At 35.7% G+C, this 20,369-nt stretch overlaps 1 protein-coding gene across 1 annotated transcript in view; it reads left to right on the forward strand.

Annotated features, from left to right (window-relative positions):
• The first annotated feature begins 3,698 nt into the window (after positions 1 to 3,698).
• Vwc2l (von Willebrand factor C domain containing 2 like) overlaps positions 3,699 to 20,369 on the forward strand; it is a 141,926-nt gene continuing 125,255 nt past the window's right edge. The window contains exon 1 of the mRNA XM_035439239.1: positions 3,699 to 4,088. Within this exon, the coding sequence (XP_035295130.1) occupies positions 3,699 to 4,088 (390 nt within the window). The remainder of the gene's footprint in view (positions 4,089 to 20,369) is intronic.

The following is a 20,369-nucleotide window of genomic DNA, read 5'->3' on the forward strand; positions in this document are numbered from 1 at the left end:
CAGCAAGTACCTGGTTAAAACAAACAATAAAGAGCATGTTTGTTCTGAAACAGGCTTTGGGAGAGTATTATATGGTCCAAACTGTTACAAATAAAAAATTTAACTTTTTCCTCATTTATCTGTCTGGTTTTTCCCCTCATTCTCTCTCTCTCTTTCTCATTTGGTTATGAATTTAGAGACAGGGCATCTTTGCTAGGAGGTTGGAAGAAACAGCTTTACAATGACGCCTAATGACAGAGTAGATGAATTACAAGACATTGATTTTTACCGTTAGAGAACAAACTGCAGGAAAACGCGGCTACTTTTTTCTTTTTTTTTAAAATCAAACCCGAGCTGCAGAAGACCCAAAGTTGAATTATGTTTAGCACAAGGAAAATCCTTCTATAACCAGAGGGTCAATAGAGTCGGCAAGCATACGTTTTCACAGATTCTTTGACAATGAGTGTGCTTTATCTATTAGTAATAACGAAGGACTGCAGATGGCTTAAATCTAAATGCAAGTCCCCGGAACTTTCATCTCTGCAGCCCATCCAAGAATGCATTAGGCGAAATTACATCTTTCTAATTTTTTATTGCGATTTAAATGCAAATAAGTGTCTCGCACGCAGAATGCCCCCCTCCTCCCCATTCTGGCATCCGCTGTATCAAGTGACTGCTTAGACAACACTCCAGCCTGGTCCGCGGAAGCAGCTGGGGGTTTCAACCAAGCTGGGCTCAGAAGCCAGTTGTTGGCGCTGTCCGTGGTGCTGAGGAATTCCCGGCTGCCGGCAGGATGAGCTCCGAATCAGCAGTCTGCAAACTGCTCCCAGCGATGCCAAACCCCAGCTAAAGTTGCGCCTTTGCTTCACGTCCACAGTTAGAATCTTCTGGTGTCTGAGGAGAGATTCAGTCAACATACTGTGGACGATGCTGATGGTTCTGCCGGTGGAGTGGGCTTTAAGCTTCAGTATGCTGTTTCTGTTTGTGATCCTCAGAGCCTAGCCAAGTCACCTCTACTGCCGTAGCAAACACTGTGTAAGTGAACCCATGTGTGGAGGAGGCGTAAGCAGCCAGGAAATTTCATAGAAGGATCTAAGAAAATGCTAAAAATAAGTTCAACATGATTCTGCTACCGGGGTCCGGATTTCCACAGGACCAGCATTGCTTCTTGCTTTGAATTCTGAAGACAGGTCCAAAGCATATTTCTTATGTGTGTCTGCTGTGTTTCTCTCTGGAAGGGTGGGAGACTGCTTCTTGGCTGTGTTTTGAAATGGGAGGTAGAGAGGATGGATTGCCTTTAATTCATGCCTGAAAATGCATCCTTTGGGTGACTAAAGAGGACCGGCTTTCCTAAGACATACCTGACCTTTAAGTTCAGATTGGTCTGTGACCCCCAGCACCACCATTAACCTCAGAGTGACTAGGTAAGTGAATCTTATGACATGAGTTTTATTTGCTTTCTCAGAGAAATAGATGCAGTCATTCTAAATCATTTGTAGCAATACAGGGAGGGGGGAAAGTTTAGCTGGGAAGTGATCCTCAGTTTAGCAGTGTTGCATTCCTATTTAAAATCTTCAGATAATGGTGTCATTTTCTTTCTCTAGCCTCCCTCTTTTTAAACAGCATTTTAAATGGTACTAAATCATGTTTATTATGCTGAAGGTTCTTTTAAAATAGCCTAAGAACTTTGTTTCATTAAAAAGATATGTTTTTCTCACAATAAAAGCATGCTTAATGTTAATATGAAGCAGGCACCCCACCCCTGTTTTTATCTTTAAGTTCCCATTTACCATAACCTTGCACATTAATGCCTACCTGTGGCTTACAAAATGATCGTTTTTCTGCCTGGGTCATTTTAAAGCAGAATCCTGTGTGTATTTCACATGGCTTTTCTTGCATGGATTGATAGACACTGCTGGATACTGTGAGGAAGCACGGTAGCTTCCTTGTCTTGCAAGATAAACTTTCTACAGATGTGAGAGGTGCATAAATGTATGCTTTCATTAGTAAAACGTATTTGTGCTTTTCCAGAAGCTTCTATTATGTTTGTGGCCTCTGTAGTCATTTTAGACGAAAAAAAATGCTTTGTCAAAGGGAGCTTCCAGCTTCTCAAGTAGAATTATAGGTTTGCATTTTCTTGTTCTGTCATGACTCATTATTTTTGACATAGTTTAAGAGAAATACATCTTCTTTATCCATTATCCCAAAGGAATTCACCCAAAAGGAATTCTAATATCAGAGAATATTGAAGGAATACTAATATCAACCTTCTCTGAAGAGAGAATGTGAATACATTGCCTTCCATTTTACTATTACTCGAATTTGCATATCTAACTTAAAATGCAAAAATATTCTAAGAGTTTACAAAGTTTCCTAGCATCATCTTCATCATATTTAAAATTATCATAATTATATGCTGGCCTGAAAATAAGTAGTTTATTACTGTTTTTAATATAGTTTAGAGATAAAACAATGAATGAAACTTAGATATCTTAAAATGTCCTACAGACAATCTTAGTAATATTGGCATGAAGCCAACAGCATTTAAATAGATAAATGAAATATTTTAAAATAATTTTCCTCATCCATGATTCACAGAAATTATAAGTTATCTACTCTAACTAGCCAAAGGATATCTCACTACCAATACCAAATACTAACACCCTGGGGGTGTATAACAGTTATTGTGCTATCCAGGCAATAAGGTATACAGTCTGTGAATATCAGTGCTTCATTATTATTTTAAGAAACTTCCAAAGAATTTTTTCTGGCATCTTTGCAGAAATTACCTAAATGCAAATATCTTGGTCATTTCCAATGAGTGATATTTTCAATAAAATGTGAATGATATTAATATAATATGGAAGTAATCAACTTCAAACAACATCACATGATCTTGGCTGCTATAAAAATTTATAGCTATATCTTTCCTGCCCACTAGGAGCTTATCTCCAGCATAAAACTAAAGATGTGAACAAATAGTATACATGACTTTGTTTTTAACAAGTCCATTTCAATAAATTAAATTTTTGTAACACTTAATTTATAAATATATTCTCTTATTCACTATGATTTGTTATGCTATTTATCATATTCCATGTGTTCCAAAATCCAGATTATGGGCATGAGAAAGAAAGCCTTTATACTTTATCCATCTCATTTAAACCTGCATCCAACTGTTTTATTTTTTTAGTTCCCTTGGTTTTTTAATGCTTCACCTTAACCTCTTGTTTTTATCCAGAATAGTGTAACATCTACATTCTATTACTGACTCATCCAATTTAAAGAAAAACATGGATGTGGTTCAAAATATCCTTGAACTATGTACTTAAAATCACTTTTTAAGCTTCAACAAAATTGCTTCCTACAATGTGCAAAGAGCCAGACCACTGGAATTCACAGGCAAATTACAAGCTAGAGGTGCCTAAGTAAAATAACTCCATAAATTACCTTTATTACAATGTACATTATCAAAATCCGCTATTCAAACTTTATAGTAGAGACAGTTGGATGAACATTGTTTATTTGAAGTCTCAGGGTCTTCCAAAATTGAACCTTTACAAACAATTTAAGAGCATGGGCTAAGTGCATCTTTACTCTTTCTATATGTCAAATTACCTTTTAAATATTTATTTTCAGCCCATCCCTCTTGCATTCCCATGGAAGGAGCTGAGTGTATTTAATATTAGGAGAACATCCAGAAGCCTGTGAGGAGGGGGATGGCTCTTCATATTCATGAAGCTTGCATACTTCTATTGGTCATCCCTGGATTGGTCACCTCTGCTGCCATCAGTCACGAAGACTATCCTGCTGATGAAGGTGACCAGGCTTCCAGTAATGACAATCTGATCTTTGATGACTATCGAGGGAAAGGGTGTGTGGATGACAGCGGCTTTGTATACAAGTTGGGAGAACGGTTTTTCCCGGGGCATTCCAACTGTCCATGTGTCTGTGCTCTAGATGGACCTGTTTGTGACCAGCCAGAATGCCCTAAAATTCATCCGAAATGTACAAAAGTGGAACACAATGGATGCTGTCCAGAATGTAAAGAAGTGAAAAACTTTTGTGAATATCATGGAAAAAATTACAAAATCTTGGAGGAATTTAAGGTACGACTTACCCTCCATATTTATTGAATTCTAATATTTACTGCATTAAAATTGAAGCTAGAACACATACCAAAATATAACTCCAGGCAGCATGAGTAGCACCATGGTTGGCAGAAGACCAGTTAGTTCATCGCTCAGTATCTCATAGTAATCACATTATTCAGATCGTCTTCAGCTCATGTTTAATATCTTTTCATTTTTAACCCTTAAAAATGTTCCTTCTGTGTTTTTATACAATGTGTTTTTGGAGGGAGATTGTTTGGAGGATATACCTGTTAAATTAATTTTTTTATATTCTGTGAGTTTTCTGGCTTATTGGTCTGTATTTGGAGCCATTTTCTGATGGCCTTGACATATTTGTTTGCAGTGTTGAACTGTACATGCTATAGAAAAGCACTCAGAGCTGTGATCTCTATTTTAAGAAACTTCATTGGGTCTACTTGTTATAGAGCAGGGCTCGGGCTCAGCTCTCTGTCCATGAGATGTTTTTCTTACAAGACTTCCTAGAGAACTGATTTATTTTTTTCTTATCATGGCCTTCAAAAAGAGAAGTTAACTTCTCAATGACATATTCATTTTCCTTTCACCTTTGTGTCTCACTTTACATAACAAATAACATGAAGTTTATTTTTATTTCTTCTTGAGTTCTCTTTTCTCTGGTCGCTAATGCTAATTAGAATGTCCTACAAGCCACACATGAATTCTGGGGGTTTGAATCAAGAGTATCCTAGTTAGTTGTCATGATGGTTTGTGTGCTGGACTGTCTTTTCTTGCTGAAAGCTTAATATTAAATGTTCTAATTTTATCAACATTCTGTGACATGGTCTTTATAGCGTTATAGGTAAAAGAAGTCATAGCTAGTCATAAGTGTGCTTGTTAATTTTTGAAAAATGAATGTTCAGTTTTTAGACCTGAGCTAACTTCTCTCCCTACAAAGTAAAATGGTGCCAGAAGTCAGCATGTTGTAGAAAGATTTGAACTGATCATCATTATGGCTTTTGGTGTATGGCTGACTTAGTGTGTTCGGTCCATTCTGGGCTGTGAGTTCAAACTCACTCTGGTTTCTAAAGGAAGGCCTGACTTTTTTCACTACATTCTTTGGCTGCAAAGAAAAAAAGGCTTCAATGATTACATCAACTTTGTTTGATGGAACTGTCGCTGTTACTCTGAACTTTTCTCTTTCATGTATTATAAAATTGTGTTGTGAAATATTAAGAAGTAAAAGCAAGAGAGTTTAGTCAAGCTACTCTAACAGAAAATAACAGTTAAGAGCAGACTATCACACTAATGAAAATATGGTCTTTAAAATATTACATACACTATGTCATTAGCTATTTTTATTTTTAGGTAGTGAAAATATAGTATTCAACATATTATGATCAAAATATTGTGAACAATATATTATGAACAAACTCAGTGACAATCCCTTCTAATATGCACCTACAATTAGAGTAAATTTTTCAAGAAAGAATATCTAGCCCCAGATCACAGGAGATACAGTTTTTGACAGATAAAAGTTGGCAATCAGTACTTAATATATAAAAGAATATATAGTCTGGTTTACAAATTTAGTCAGCTTACCGTTAAAGCACTTTAGTTTTCCCTCTACTTACTATATTTACCTAAACAAAAATATGACTTTGGGAGCTAGGGAGATTCTGCACTGGTTAGGAGCACTAGCTGCCTTTCCAGAGGCCATGAGTTTTGTGCTCAACACTACGTGGTATCTCACAACCATCTGTACTTCTAATCTACGGGGATCTGATACCTTCTTCTGGCCTCCCAAGGTACCAGACATGCATGTGATACATAGACATACATGGAGGTCAAACGCCCAACACATAAAAATAAACAAAAATTTTGAAAGATACCTGTGTTACCATCTCAAGCAACAAAAAAACATATGAACAAAACCTTGATGATTTTTGTGTTCCTAGTTATACCTCCACCATAGTATAATTCTTTATGTAACATCCCTTAATGACAAAAGAACAGATTCCATTTTTTTCACAAAGACATGAGCACAAAAATTCTGTAGATACTATCTAGGACAAAAATGTTACAATGAAGAACTAATACAAAGAAAGTTTAAGTTACCTTTCACCCAAAAGTCATCCATTTGCTAAATTTGTTTTGTAATATTGCTTTCTAGCAATTAAATCTCTTCAACTTCTCAGAGCACTTTTATGTCAAGGTCAGAAATAGCTGAATTTGAAGACCAAATTCCTCAGTGGAATGTAAGATCTCAGCCACAGTAGTAAGACTATAAAATAGCCATTGTAATGATTAGTTCCCTTGTGGAGAGATGTTGAAAATATTTAATGAAATATAATGAAGTCATTAGGCCCAGAACATTTAGGAATTGAATAAATTGATGTTCTCTAGTCTCCCTCATTCTCAAATACAGGGATTTGCTGTATGTTCGAAATCCTTCTAACTCTTCATCTATATTTTTATAATTGAAATTCAACTTTAAAATAATTTCAAATGAAGGAATGTTGTTAATGTTGTACTTGTCCAAATGAACTGTATATTTAAGTAAACACTACCCATAGACTTCCATCTTCATTTGTTCCCAACTCAGTTGCCAGGAACAAATAACTAATGTTTAAAGATTTATAGAACGTCCTAATAATGCTGCTGATAGATCACTAAGGAGGTTGTAATATGAGATATTCTTTATAATAATATATTCATTCAATGAGCATTCATTGTACCATTTGGTATTCAAGATACTATAGAGTCACTGATTCTGCAAATCAAGGTATCTAGAAGTTAAAGTGCTCCCAAGAAAGGCATGATTGATGTATAGCTCAAATGAAAAGAAACACAATCAAAGATTGAGTTGATGAACCTAAGTGTGGTGGCACATGCTTGTAATCTCAGCATTTGCAATTCAAAGGCAGGAGGATCATAGATTCATGAAGCCAGTCTCAGCTACACAGCAGGAGCCCATTTCCCAAAGTAGAAATTGAGTTTCACTTATGACTATACAGTCCCATATGTGCCCAAGGTTTATGGTGGGAAAGCTTGTCAATATAGCATGAGGCTTGGAAGAGAAAGAATTTTTCTTCATGATGATCAGTGTCGAGGTTGCCTTTTAAAAAGTGACTGAAGTTGATCTGGGGAGATCAAATTTCCTAAGCAGAAACCCCTGGAGCAAAGTAAAGAGACTGGGAAGAGCAAGGCTTGAAGAGGGTGGGAGTATGTGAATAACTAGAGGCTGGATCTGACTTAAATTACAAGAGAGAAATAAATATATGTGTGCTAACATTATATGACAGCAACTGGGAAAAGAGGTACACCTAGAAATTTTCAAAATTACCAACATCCCTGGGGGTGGAGGACTAGTTTTCCCTTTCTAATATAGTTCTCGTGTATGAAGTTTTCAATGAGGATAAAGGTATTAGGATAGCTTTCTGGGTAAAATCTAACTTCCTGTGGATAATCTAGAGCAGTGGTTCTCAACTTCCCTAATGCTGTGACCCTTTACTACAAATTCTCCCGTTGTGGTGAGCCCCCCAACCATAGGATTATGTTCATTGCTAGTTCATAACTGTAATTTTTCTACTGTATCAATCAAAATGTAAACATATGTTACCCCAAGCTGACCCCTGTGAAAGGGTCATTCGACCCCTGGGGTAATGAACTACAGGTTGAGAACGACTCACTCTTCTAGAATTGGCTCACCAACATTTTCTAATCCTTCACTGTCAGGAATTCTTCCCTGTGTGTTCACATGTGCCATTGCATGGTGGGGGATGCATTTGCATCATAGCTCACTTGTCTAAGGCCTGTTTCTGCTAAACAAGTTCCATCCAGGTAAGGAAACCAAAGCATCAGTCTGTAAGTTTGCTTAACCAAGATCATACTGCTGAAAATGGGGAAGCTGGGATCCCTGCCTTGATCTCCCCTCATCTCCTCTTGACTGCCCCTATCGCATTATAATAGTGACTGTAAGATGGAGCCCCCCCATCCTTCTATCAGAGCCCACTTATTTCTTCTATCATAGTGAACCCTTTGAGACTGTGGACAGTGGTTTTCTTTGTTGTTGTTGTTGTTGTTGTTGTTGTTGTTGTTGTTGTTGTTTTTCTCCTTTGTTCCTAACCCTGAGAATCATGAAAGCATAATAATAGGCATTCACCATTAAAAAAAAAATGGCATAGCAAGCCAGATCATGATTGAACATTTAAAAGTAAAGAGATTAACAAGAGTTCCTTCCAATGCTTTGGTTCCATTTCAGTCTCTATGGGTTTAGAAAGGGTAGTCCCCAGGCAGGCCAAAATGACACACACTGTTCCCAAGTGAAACATCCATTTTCAACTTGCTTCTACTGTCTGATGTCTGTGTCTACTGCTTTCTGGAACTGGTCCCCCATTTGTTTCCATGCCATTCCTCTAGGGTTTTAGTTGTGACATTTCATTCCAAAGGAATGGCAAACGTCTTGTTGCACTTCAATCTTTTCTGATAAGTAAGTCTAAGTGCAAATTGATCCCCTTGAACTGATGGGAAGAAAAAATGTTCTTTGTAAAGGCTGTGAGAACTTTTTCTGGCTATTGATGCACGTGTTGGAAATACCCTAAATTCCCCAGTGTTCTGCTAATATTAAGGTGAAGATCACTGCATAGCAGGTTCTCTCATCTTTCGTTTCAATGTGTACCCAACCAATATGGAATCAGAACCTACTTTTTAATAAACAATGTTTATAGGTAATAAATTATAACAGGATAATATAATTGCATACATAAAAACATTGATTAAAAATGTGCAGGCTGTTTTAGCTCCATGCTTCACCATCTTATTTGGAGTTGCCCAAAGGAGAGATAATTTCTTAGATTGCACAGTATTTTTATAACACTCACTCTGCTAGATTCAGCATTTGTAGATATATTTCTTTATACTTTAAAACCTGTACTAGTTTAGTTTCAGGTCATATGCCACAGATTAGACTACCTGCAGCCGAAAGTGCTGTCAGCATTAGCATAGCCTGTTTTACTTTGAAGTGACTCTCTGCAGTCAATACTCAGTGTCCCAAATTCAGGATTTAATTTGTCCCAGGTCCTACCTTCCCTGTTGGGAGTGACTTTGCTACTATTCCTATTAGTGGACAAAGACAATTGATAAGACCTCACTCCTCTTTTTATCTTTGAAAGACTTTAGTATAATTTTTTTCTGGTATATGTTTTATGTGTCTATTGTTAACCTTCATCAACAACAACAATGCATATTTTCATGGTATGGCAACCTGCCTTGAATTTTGCACTTATTTTTAAATCCTGAGGAATTAATCAGAGGAAATGGATCATCACATCCATTAAAATGAAAATATGGATGCCAGTTGGCACATATTTGAGTTGCCACAGCTTGCCAATGGGTATACTCAGAAGGAGATACAAATCCCAACTCTGCCATTAACTAGTAGCCCATCATTAATGCCTAATATTATAATATGCCATCTATTAAAATATTTAAATGAGAAGTATTTTCATACTCAATTTGGGAGAGGTGTTTGTTGCCTGGTGATTATCAATATGGAGACAGAATGGGAGGCAGCATGTTTAAGGAGCCAAGGACCAGATTTGTTAAACATGAGGACAAAGTAAAGATGGAGGAAAATTTGGGCTGAGAGATCTGATTGGTAGCAGCCTGAAAATCCTACTCACTGCACCCTACTCCTCTGCTGTCAGACCTGCTCCTATGTAAATGCACAGGAACAAAGGAGCATTTCTAATCACAAGGTAAAGGCAGTCAGAAAGGGTTTTTGCAGAACTGTTTATGTGGAATCAATTTTAATAACAGAACTGGGTAGATTCTGAGACTATAGAGAGGATTTTTTTAAAAAATATTTTCTGTAAGAAAGTCTACATAAGTTTCAAAAACAGGTAGTAGAATCTCCAATGGATGTAGCAATCCTATCCACAGAAAGTCCAGTACAAAAACCATGCTTTCATTTAACAAAGATGACTAAAGTCTTTGTGAAGAGGATTGGAGTACTGTTAGTGCTGAGAAGTGCAGTTTCTTATTTTCAGGGTATACTCGGCCTTTGAACATTATTAATGTCTTCAGTTGAGTTAAGAAATAGCTTTTCCTCTTTAGTTACCCAAAGCACAACTACAACAGGCAGAATATACAGACTCCATGTAGAGGTGCTCACCCAAGGCTTTATGTCTTTGTAATTAGGAACCCTCTCTAAGTGTTTATAGTCTCTGGTTAACTTCAGAGATTAAAAGACAACTTTATGGAAACAGTTTTATGAGATTCAATGTGCCAGTTTTTCTTATGAAACTGTACTTAGCATTTTTTGTCGTTTGCTTCACAAAATATGCAAAGCCTAAGAATGAGATCAGATTTTTTTAAAAAATTAATTTTTGTTCTTTAAAAAATTCAAAATGAGGGAATAGATTTTTATGAAGAAATGGTTTTTAAGTGCAGTCAAAATCCATCACCTGATTTTCATTTTGGGAGGATAGTCCTCTGGAGTGTGGGTGGGTACTATTCAGGTGGATTGTATGACAGTTTCTCACACTCACCCATGTAAATTTACTGCTATCCTTTCCTGTTGGGAAATGTTACTATTAGTGGCTGTAACTCTGTGGTAAGTATGACCTCAGAGATTTGTGATGGGATGTCTGTGCCCTGTGCACATGGAGAAGCTACTGTTTGATTTGCAGCCACTTCTGAGATTTACAGAGTGCGTGACTGTTAGTAGCTTACTGAAGTCAGCCTTGAGAAGTCTGCAGTCATTACTGTCCAATTCTTATTAATGCCACAGCAGTTCAAAAGACAAGAGAGAATGTCTACCTGGTAATTGCTTTTCTAAATTCAAAGTCCAGTTGTATGTAGTAAAAGTTTGCCTGTTTTTGTCTGTGTTTTTGCTCCCCCAAACAGTGCAAAATATTAACAAACATTCTTCTCTTTCCTATAACTTATTTCTTCTCAACTCCTCACATTTTGTACAAACTTTGCAGATTAATATACATATTCTATATAGTCTTCATTGAAGTTGCTACATACATTAATATGTGTGTGCATGTATATATGTTTTTACCTTATTTGAGACATTTCTACTTGAAAATAAGGTGAATCTTTTATTTCTAATCTTTAAAATTCTGACCACTTTTTAAAATTTTCATTCTGTTTTCCTACTCCTTGATTTATCTATCAGGCAGCAAAGTTTGTTTTATGACAGACAGCACAAGAAAAACCTGTCCGTGTGTTTTTTTATTTTTGCTTGTCTAGCTTTCAAATAAAGGCTTCAGACAAACCAGTAAGAGCCAATGGAAATTTCATTGGGCTTGCTGTCTCAAATAATTGCTCTTATTAATTGAGGACCTGCTTATTCTAGAGTCTGCACTTTGGACTTTATCATCACTGCTGATTAGCATCAGTAATTTCATTCTGACACACCTCTATTGTTGCTCTCCTTGTCTCTAGTCTGCCATAAAGCACATCACAATAAAGTTATCTTCATAAGGGTTTAATGACATCAAGAAAAGAATGAAAAAAACTACTAAAGAGCCTAAGAAAGCCATTCATATCCTTAAAAAGATTTCAGATGACCTTATTCCATGCTGGTAAAACGTTGTCTGAAGGTATAAAAGTGCATTAAGTGGAACTCATTATTTTTTCCATATTGTTCCATCTGGCCATGAACTCTTCTTGATCTTTCTGTCTATAGAATCAAAATGAAAATGTCACCACATACATCCCCTAATAATAAACACTATCAATAACATGAAGGGTATAGTATTATATACCAACTTATATTGCAATTATTACAATTCAAAGAGTATCTTTGAAGAGCCCTCCACATAATACTACAATATGTAATAGATATACACATATACCCAACACACATATACATAGAAAACAGTACATCTCTTATTAAACAATATTTGACTTTTAGAATGATTTCTCAACCAAACTTCTTACTCTATTTTCTAAGCTTATATAATTTTTTATAAAAATTGAAGCTTTATGGTATCTAATTGAAATTATATATACAATATATGTATTATATGTAATTGTGTGCATACATAGCATATAAAGTTATATGTACATATACATATGTATATATGTATACACACATATACATATACATATACATATGTTACTGTCTCTAGAGCTTTAGTTTCATAAAAAAAAAAACCTTTTAGCTTGTTGAACCAATTTGTTGTGGAAATGATAATGCAAAAACTAAACCAAAACTGCATGGGAAATGAGATTAAGCCACAGCTCATTATTTGCAAAAGCAACATTAATATATCACTTTCCTGTGGTCTTTTTGCCGCATTTTACTACCTCCATATTTAATAAAAAATTCAAGCCAATTTGCATCATCTTTTCTAATAATTATGTTGTATGCAAAGATTTATTGTCTATAGAAACGTGACATCAGTGCTTGTCACCACAGCAACCCAGAGTTACAAGTACACAAGAAGAATAAAATAAAATATTGGCACAGCTAAAATCCATCTTTGATTTATATTGAATACACTTTGTGAAACAAGCCTGAGTTTGCAAAGACTGTGAGAGAAACAATGTCTCTTCTGTAAAAGTGAAAATTTCTGTAATTAGACTACATTATATGGGTTAAATATACATATATGTATATGCAGTGTTTAAATATATTGTTACTTCAATATTTATTGCACTTATAAATATTTACATATATATATTAGATTCTACTTATAATTTTTACGGAGACAATTTTACACCAAGAAATAACAAAGAAATTAAAATAGGTGCACTTGAAAAGTATTTTGCTAATTTTTAGAACCAGAACCAAATGGGGAGGAGAATTTGGATTTTTTTCCACTGAACAAATCTCTGCCTCTCACTAGATTGCAGGAATGGTTTGTGAAAAATGGGTGTCAGAGCATCAATAGCTGCATAGTGTTAAAGACAGGATTACCACTCCTCTGGCCATAGTCTATATGGTACCTGTCAGTACAGTCAGTCCCTTAGGAAGTTATGATCCAATCATTTACATTCTTTGACTTCATCTACTTTCTTCTTGAATTTTAAATTGCTTAAATCTCAGAAGTGAGACTACAGCTTCCCACATTATTCAGATTTCCTGCTTTGAATATCCCTGTACTGATGTACACTTTCACAGACTATTTTGTTGTCATCTCATGTGAAACCCTTAGTAACAGTTTCCAAAACTTTGATGACACCTGAAGTTGGAGAAGTGATGCATCTTGAAAGAGCCTTTGGAAATTCATAGTATATATGAAATACTGAGATCAATGGGTTATGCTTCACAGGTCTGATTCAGAGCTAGCATGGATCCCTCAACTGCTAAGAACTCAACAGCCATTTGAAAATGGATTTTAGAACAGGCTCCACCACTGAGCTGCCAGGTGACTTAGGCCCACATTCTTTCTTCTTTTGTCTCGGTGTTGATGTGTCCCAAAATAAAGATCATAGGACATGTTACTTGACACACAATAAGTGATTCATAAATGCCTATGACGTTTTTACTATCATAGCTACCAACCACATTTATGTGACAGTAGAACACATTTTTTCCACAGATATCTATTAACATCTTTAAGTTCATATAACTTCAAAGGCAATTTAGGAAATGCCCTGTTAATTATTTCAGATAGTCTAATTCTGTTGCTTGACACAGATAAGCTATTAGTGAAGAAAAACTGATCTGAGATAATCTCTTCTTTCTTTTTGAAATTACCAAAATTGTATCCATGTGATTACTTATGGTAATTTATAAACCTGTATTACATAAAATAGTTCAGTTAAAAAGTGACTTTTCAAGACAAGGTTGGCAGTAATAATGCCAGTTCTGTATTACCAATTATCTTAGACCAGAGTTGGTACACTACAGACCATGACCAAATATGTTCCAAAATGTTTTATTAATAAAGTTTTATTGGAAACAGCCATGCTTTAGTCATTTATATGCTGCCTGGGGTTCCTTTGGGGTTATCCCCCAAACACTAGAGCTCTAAAGGGAATGTTACTGGTTGACTTTTCCCTTCCTATTCCCTTCAAGTTGCTCTGTTACCTTATTGCAAACTTGGGACTGATAGCGATGAGTTCTGCTTCACCTGAGAGAAAAGAAAAGTTCATTTTTTAAATAAAAAAATTTAAAAAGACATACAGATTTGCCTAGTTACTGTATGTGCTTAAAAGACACATTAAGCCATATTTATTTGTGTAGTTAAAAGATATAGTTGTGCTCGTTTCATTGGCATTCAATTATAAATCCATTTTTTGTCAAATAAAATGAGGCAACATTTATAAAAGGTCTATCTTTTTATTCCCTTCTAGTCCCCTTTGATTGCATAACAAGGTAAATGTTTTGTTTTAGTATAACACAATATATATTTAGTATTGTGCTAGTAAGCATAGGTGTGTACATAGTCTATGTGGGTACCAGTCCATTCTTGATTCCTAAAAATCAATTGTCATAGTCAACACTCTATTTCCATTAAGGTGGAGCAATGTATCAAAATAAAGAAGGCATCACGTATACCATCACGAGGACTATAGTTATAGTATTGCCTTCTAATGATTGCTATAGGAATTTGAATTAAAAAAGGAGAGATTGCATTTAAAAGCTAAAGTAAAATAGCTTGAATGAAGATGTCCATGTATTAAAAGAACTTTGGAGGAAACTGTAGAGTAACTGAAGGAAAAGAGAGAACATGAGCAGAGAGATCACAGGATGATCATAGCAGCAGGGTCTAGAGTGACAAAAATGGTGGCAACATGGTAGCAGCCCAAAGTGTGATGCTCCGGTGAGGCAGCCAGGTCAGATTCGGGGCAAATGACAGAGCCACACAAGGGCACACGGAGGAGCAATTAACAAACTTAACATAAACACAAACAATAATAGTCATTTCTGTGTCCTGCAAGTGCATTCACCCACTGAATTATTTATGGGTTTATCTTCATTTTCCAAATTGCTTTCAAAGAAATCTGTGTTTTTCTTCTTGTTACATAGAGATTTTTCAAGACTAATAAGGAGGCATTTCTGACTCTCACATTAGGGCTATTTTCACTACACCTTATCTGCCTGGTGAGTTCTCTGTAAGACATTCTGCAAGAAATGGAGCTGAGAGCATTTGATTTTCACGTGAATATGTGGTGTGTGTGTGTGTGTGTGTTTCCTTTATTGTTGACTATTCAATTACAAGTCATTTTATCATTAGCCTCATATCTGATTCCCAATTCCCATTTTGCACATCTGACTTGGGTTTATTTTAAGATTCTCATTGTCAAGATGTATACAGACATACCTCAGGAGCATTCTCATCCACTGAAAGCAAAGACGTCTTGCACTCTGGGTGCAATGAGGGGTAAGCAAGACTATTTTTGCATATTTTGATGTTTTAAACTTTTTATGCATTGGAGTTAGTGATATGGTTTAGTGGGTAAAGTACTGGCCACACAGCTGTAAGATCATGAGTTCAAATCTCCAGATCCTATATAACAGCTGGTTACACTAGCATGTGTCTCTAATCCCAGTTACCCCTAAGGCTGAGCTGGGTAGTGGAGACAACAAACTCCCTGGTAGTCCAGCTAGCCAGGCTTATGGGAACAAGAGACTCTTCTTCAAACAAGTAGGACAGCAAGATCAAATTCTGGCATCCACTCAATTGCACAGATGTAAATACATGCATGTCATATACATGTGTTATACACACAGATATTAAAAACAAAATTATCAACAATGAGTCACTACTCTGAAACTGCACTTATTTTCATTATATACTGGCTTCAATGCCTCATCCTAAGTAAGGCAGAGGAAATTAAAATTGTTCAGTCTAACTTTAATTTTCCTCCAGCATTAAAAATAAACTCCTGCTTAAATAGCAAACCTTTGATGGCAAAAATTTAGAAAGCTTCATTAAGGAGAAAAAAGGACAATCATGAAGAATATTCCTTTTCTTAATGAGACTCTAGGACATCCCATTAAAATTGGAAGATATGAAAATCAAAACTCCAACACCTCTCAACTGCAAGTACTCATTCTTTTCAAAATCTGTTTTTACAACGAATCCAATGAAGGACTGAAGTTTCATCAGTAAATATGGATTTATTTCACTGTCTAACAGTGTCTGTCATCCAACATCATTCTCAATCTACTTACTGTTTGGATGCAAACATTGTAACATGTAGGAGTTATAGCATGTTTGGATGGCTTTCAAAAGTCCGAACGATATCATTTTCAGAAATGGAACATTTCAAATAATTCATAATAGAAATAAGTTTGCCATGGTTTAACTAAATGATCTATGAACAGCACGCTTCCTTGGGAAATTCAGAGGCATTTAAAATTATACCATGAGGTGTGGCAGAGGGAGAACTACCAGTCAGTTAGGGCTATCATGAGGACAAGTCCAAAGCCAGACAGAATACCTGTTCTTCCACATACTGCATCACTGCCTTGGAGTCTTGAAAACAGTCCAATGAGAAAATTAAAGCACTGTGAAAGGTAAGGGAACTGACTCCTAAAACTCGTTCTATGACTTCTACATTTACTCTGTGGCATGTGCACCCCACAAAATGCACACAAAGTAAACAAAATGTAATAAAATAGAAACTTATTTAAAAGATTATGTATTTATCAATTTCTGCTTAAAAATGAGAACACTCGCACTGAAGAAAGGTAATCTGTCGAGGGTTAAAACAAGGGCTGCTGATGGCAGAACTTCTTCAGATGTCCCCATTCTACATTGTCATACAACCATTTCCCACTGTAGAAATCACAAACCACAGCCATTGAAGTTTCCAAATCACATGCCAGCACATGGAAGTTTGTCAGGAAATTTCTCAGTCAAGATTTTGTCAAATAAAATATACTTCGGTTTCATTGTTCATAAGCCATCCCAATATATTTTCTTAGAATGGGGTAAGCTATGAGCTAAGTATCAAATAATGAACTATAAAATTCAGGAGGAAGTTGTGTGGCCTTCCAATTGGAACCATGATATATTTCAGTATTAACAATTATAAAGCACTTAATATAATTAGCTTTTAATTACCTCTCTGAATAGCACATCCACATACAATGTTATTGCCAAATTGAAAAGGAAGAAAATAACCCAACTTTCTGAAACTGAGACAGTGGCAAGAGTTTTTAGGAAGTAATCTCTATTTCTTTCCCAGTGTCCCATCTCTTAGACTCTGAAGAACATGGATTCTCTACCAACCATGCAATGCTAGCTGCCCGTGTTATTATACTCTCTCTTTTTTGCCCTCACTTACTTTTGATGTTTTCTGTAAACTGATACTGGTGCAATTTTTTCTTATATGATTCTTTGAGAGTATAGAATTCTCATGATCTTAGAGTCTCCCATAACTATGTTAATTTTTTTAATGCTCTTGCTGATGACTACTCATAAGCTGATACGAACAGTCTGTCCTTTCCAGAGCCATCAGGAACATTTTGAAGTTATACAGTTGTGTATATTTTCCTGGCACATAAATGTGTGGTCCTTGGAGCATCCTCATCACAGAATATCCAGGCTCTGATGAACATGCTCCCATGAACATTGTCAGGGGTGTTTATGTACCAGACATAACATCCCACCAGCTTGTTGGTAAGGGACTGCCAGCTGCTGCCTTTCTAGAGTACTTCACAGGTATCAGACCTTTGCTGTGACCTTTCTCCATATTTTCAGATTCTCATGTGAAGATTTTAGTGGCAACTAAAAGAACAGCAAGCATTTTGTTGATAAGTGTACTTTGCCTGTTCAAAAAATATTTCTGCTACTGCAACTGAAGTGTACATCAATTGACACTTTCCTTGTCTGTATTTGTTTTTCTGGAAACTATTCACAGTTCAGAAAAGCTGAATTTTGGTCATGGAATTTCTTGAGAGTTTAAAAATTCGTTGATTCTACGTACCATCCATTTATTGGAATGGGTAGTATCAAGTCAACATTGCAAAATCTCACAAACTGGAGTGGATGAGTCATTCTTTTGTCTTCAGAATAAGAACATTAAGTTGTGGGGGAGGAGCTGGGAAGGTTGGCAAGGAAGTGGGTGTGTAAACATGACCAAGATACATAGTGTTAAATTCTCAAAAATTGCAAAATATTTTAAAAGATGCCAAAATGTTTACTGTTGTTTAAGAAGAAACCTTTTCAAGTAAACAATATACATTCAAAATAATCTTACCTTCATATTATAATGCTGAACTTTCAAAGCAAAGGAACTTCTTTGTGCTTGATAATAACTTTAATGTTGCCATTTCGTCTGTCTTCTGAACATTTTATATTTTCTTCGAGCTCAGATTAAATACTAATCTAAATGGGGAACTAAATCGAGTTCCCCATTATAACAGTACCAGTTATTATTCTGAGTAAACTTTGTTACAATATTGAAATCTACCTGCTTAAATCCTAACTTCTGGGTTGTCATTCACTGAAAGCAGGATAGATGGGTCATTTCTAGTGTTGTCACTTTATATACTTTATGTTACAAAATCCATGCTGATAACTATTTGTAATGAACAATGTTTTGAATTTATATATTTCTAAATCATAGTTTATTAGCTATCTCATTTATTAGAAATGTATTAGGAAGACACATTTCATGACCATTTTTATAAAATGCTTTTATTTTCAGCAAAATTGAAAGGTATTTTGATGAGCACATGCACAATAATATCCCATGATATATTTCCAAATCACAAACTCCTTCTAAAAACCTAGAACTGTTGCTAATTAACCCATTATTTAAATGATACATGCATAGTTGGATATTCATAAAGAGGGGGAGGCGTATGTAGACATATAGATATACAGAGGTAAATACAGATAGGTAGACAGGTATGTATATAAAGATATCACTATGCAGATATAGCTTTGTATAAATGTACACAGATATGTAGATATACAGATAGATAAGATAGAGATATGTAGATATGGACATGATGATTTTCATCAGCAGTATTAATATTCTTAAAGAAGTTTCAGCCAAATCTCTGTAATTTGATGAGTTTCAACCTCAATGTTCTCAAAACACTGCAGTCAATAAGGGCAGCTCACTGGAGGGGTCATCACAAGCTCATTAGATCAGGAACACAAAGGAGAATTTCAATCAGATGCTATGGGTCATCTTTCTCATGATTGTGAGTTTGGGTTGAAACCCATCGGATCTGCTGATTATTTGGTGGCATCTGCTGCATTCAAATCACCATCTACACAAGCGGCAGTGGATGCTAACTATTCCTGCGCTTTGTAAGTTAATGTATATTTTAATGAAATGAACAGTGAGATTCCTGACAGGCATCAGCAAATTTGAAATGGAGTCTTCCAAATTTCTCATCCAGTCTGGAAGTAATGAGACTTGTTCCATAAAGTGATAAAATTTATGCCATAAATTATCTCCAAAAGAAGGCTGCCTCACGAAGCAATGCTTCCCATTTGTCGGGATTAGATTTTTAAATACTTGTTCAAATGGGTTGCTTTGTAAAAGGGGGCTGAGCTGTATTTTCTCTGGTAACTTTTGCTCATGACCAAAGAAATGAAACAACCCTCAGTGCATGGAGCTTGATTGGTATCAATCGGTCAGAAAGAAGGCCATTGATTTAGATATTGCAACAAAACTTGGCCTCTAGAATCTATCCCTGCATTCACTCATCAGCTTTTAACAGGATTCTCAGAGACCTTTCGAGGAATCAAGTTTCTGTTTCTCAGAATACTAGGGGGTGTTTTGTTCCTTCTTTAAAAGAGAAAAAGTATGTTTCAAACCAGGACTTTTTGTTAAGAAATGTACTTTACAATATACTAAAATAACTGTGATAAGTGAGCCCCATTCATCTTGGGACACATTACAGATAGAACTTGCTTTCTCTCATGGCTTTAGTAATTCCACTGCCTATACTCATGCCTTAAATTTAGTTAGCATAGTATTTTCTAATGCAATAAAAGTCTATGATCATCTACTGCTAGATAAGTTAGTCAATGAACTGCTTGTAGATTGACTTACCTGTGAACTGCACAATGAATGTTATGAATTTAAAATTACTGTTACCGAGTGAGTTTATGTTCACTGACATAATATTGGAACGCAAAGAGTTATTTCATGACTCATAGTCAGGAATCTGTCTCCTCAAAGTGTGCTTTATAATATTTAAATAAGATGCCAGCATCCCATTGAGTCAAAATTCTTTCCATACATGATGAGCACAGATCAAGCTGCTAGAGGTGTGGCTCAGCAGATAAGAAAACACAGATTCTGCACAGATGGTTGTAGATTTTGTTAAATATTTATTGTCATGCTAAGACGTCTTCTAGGTGC

This window comes from Cricetulus griseus, chromosome 2 (assembly GCF_003668045.3).
Source record: "Cricetulus griseus strain 17A/GY chromosome 2, alternate assembly CriGri-PICRH-1.0, whole genome shotgun sequence".
Taxonomy (NCBI): Eukaryota; Metazoa; Chordata; class Mammalia; order Rodentia; family Cricetidae; genus Cricetulus; species Cricetulus griseus.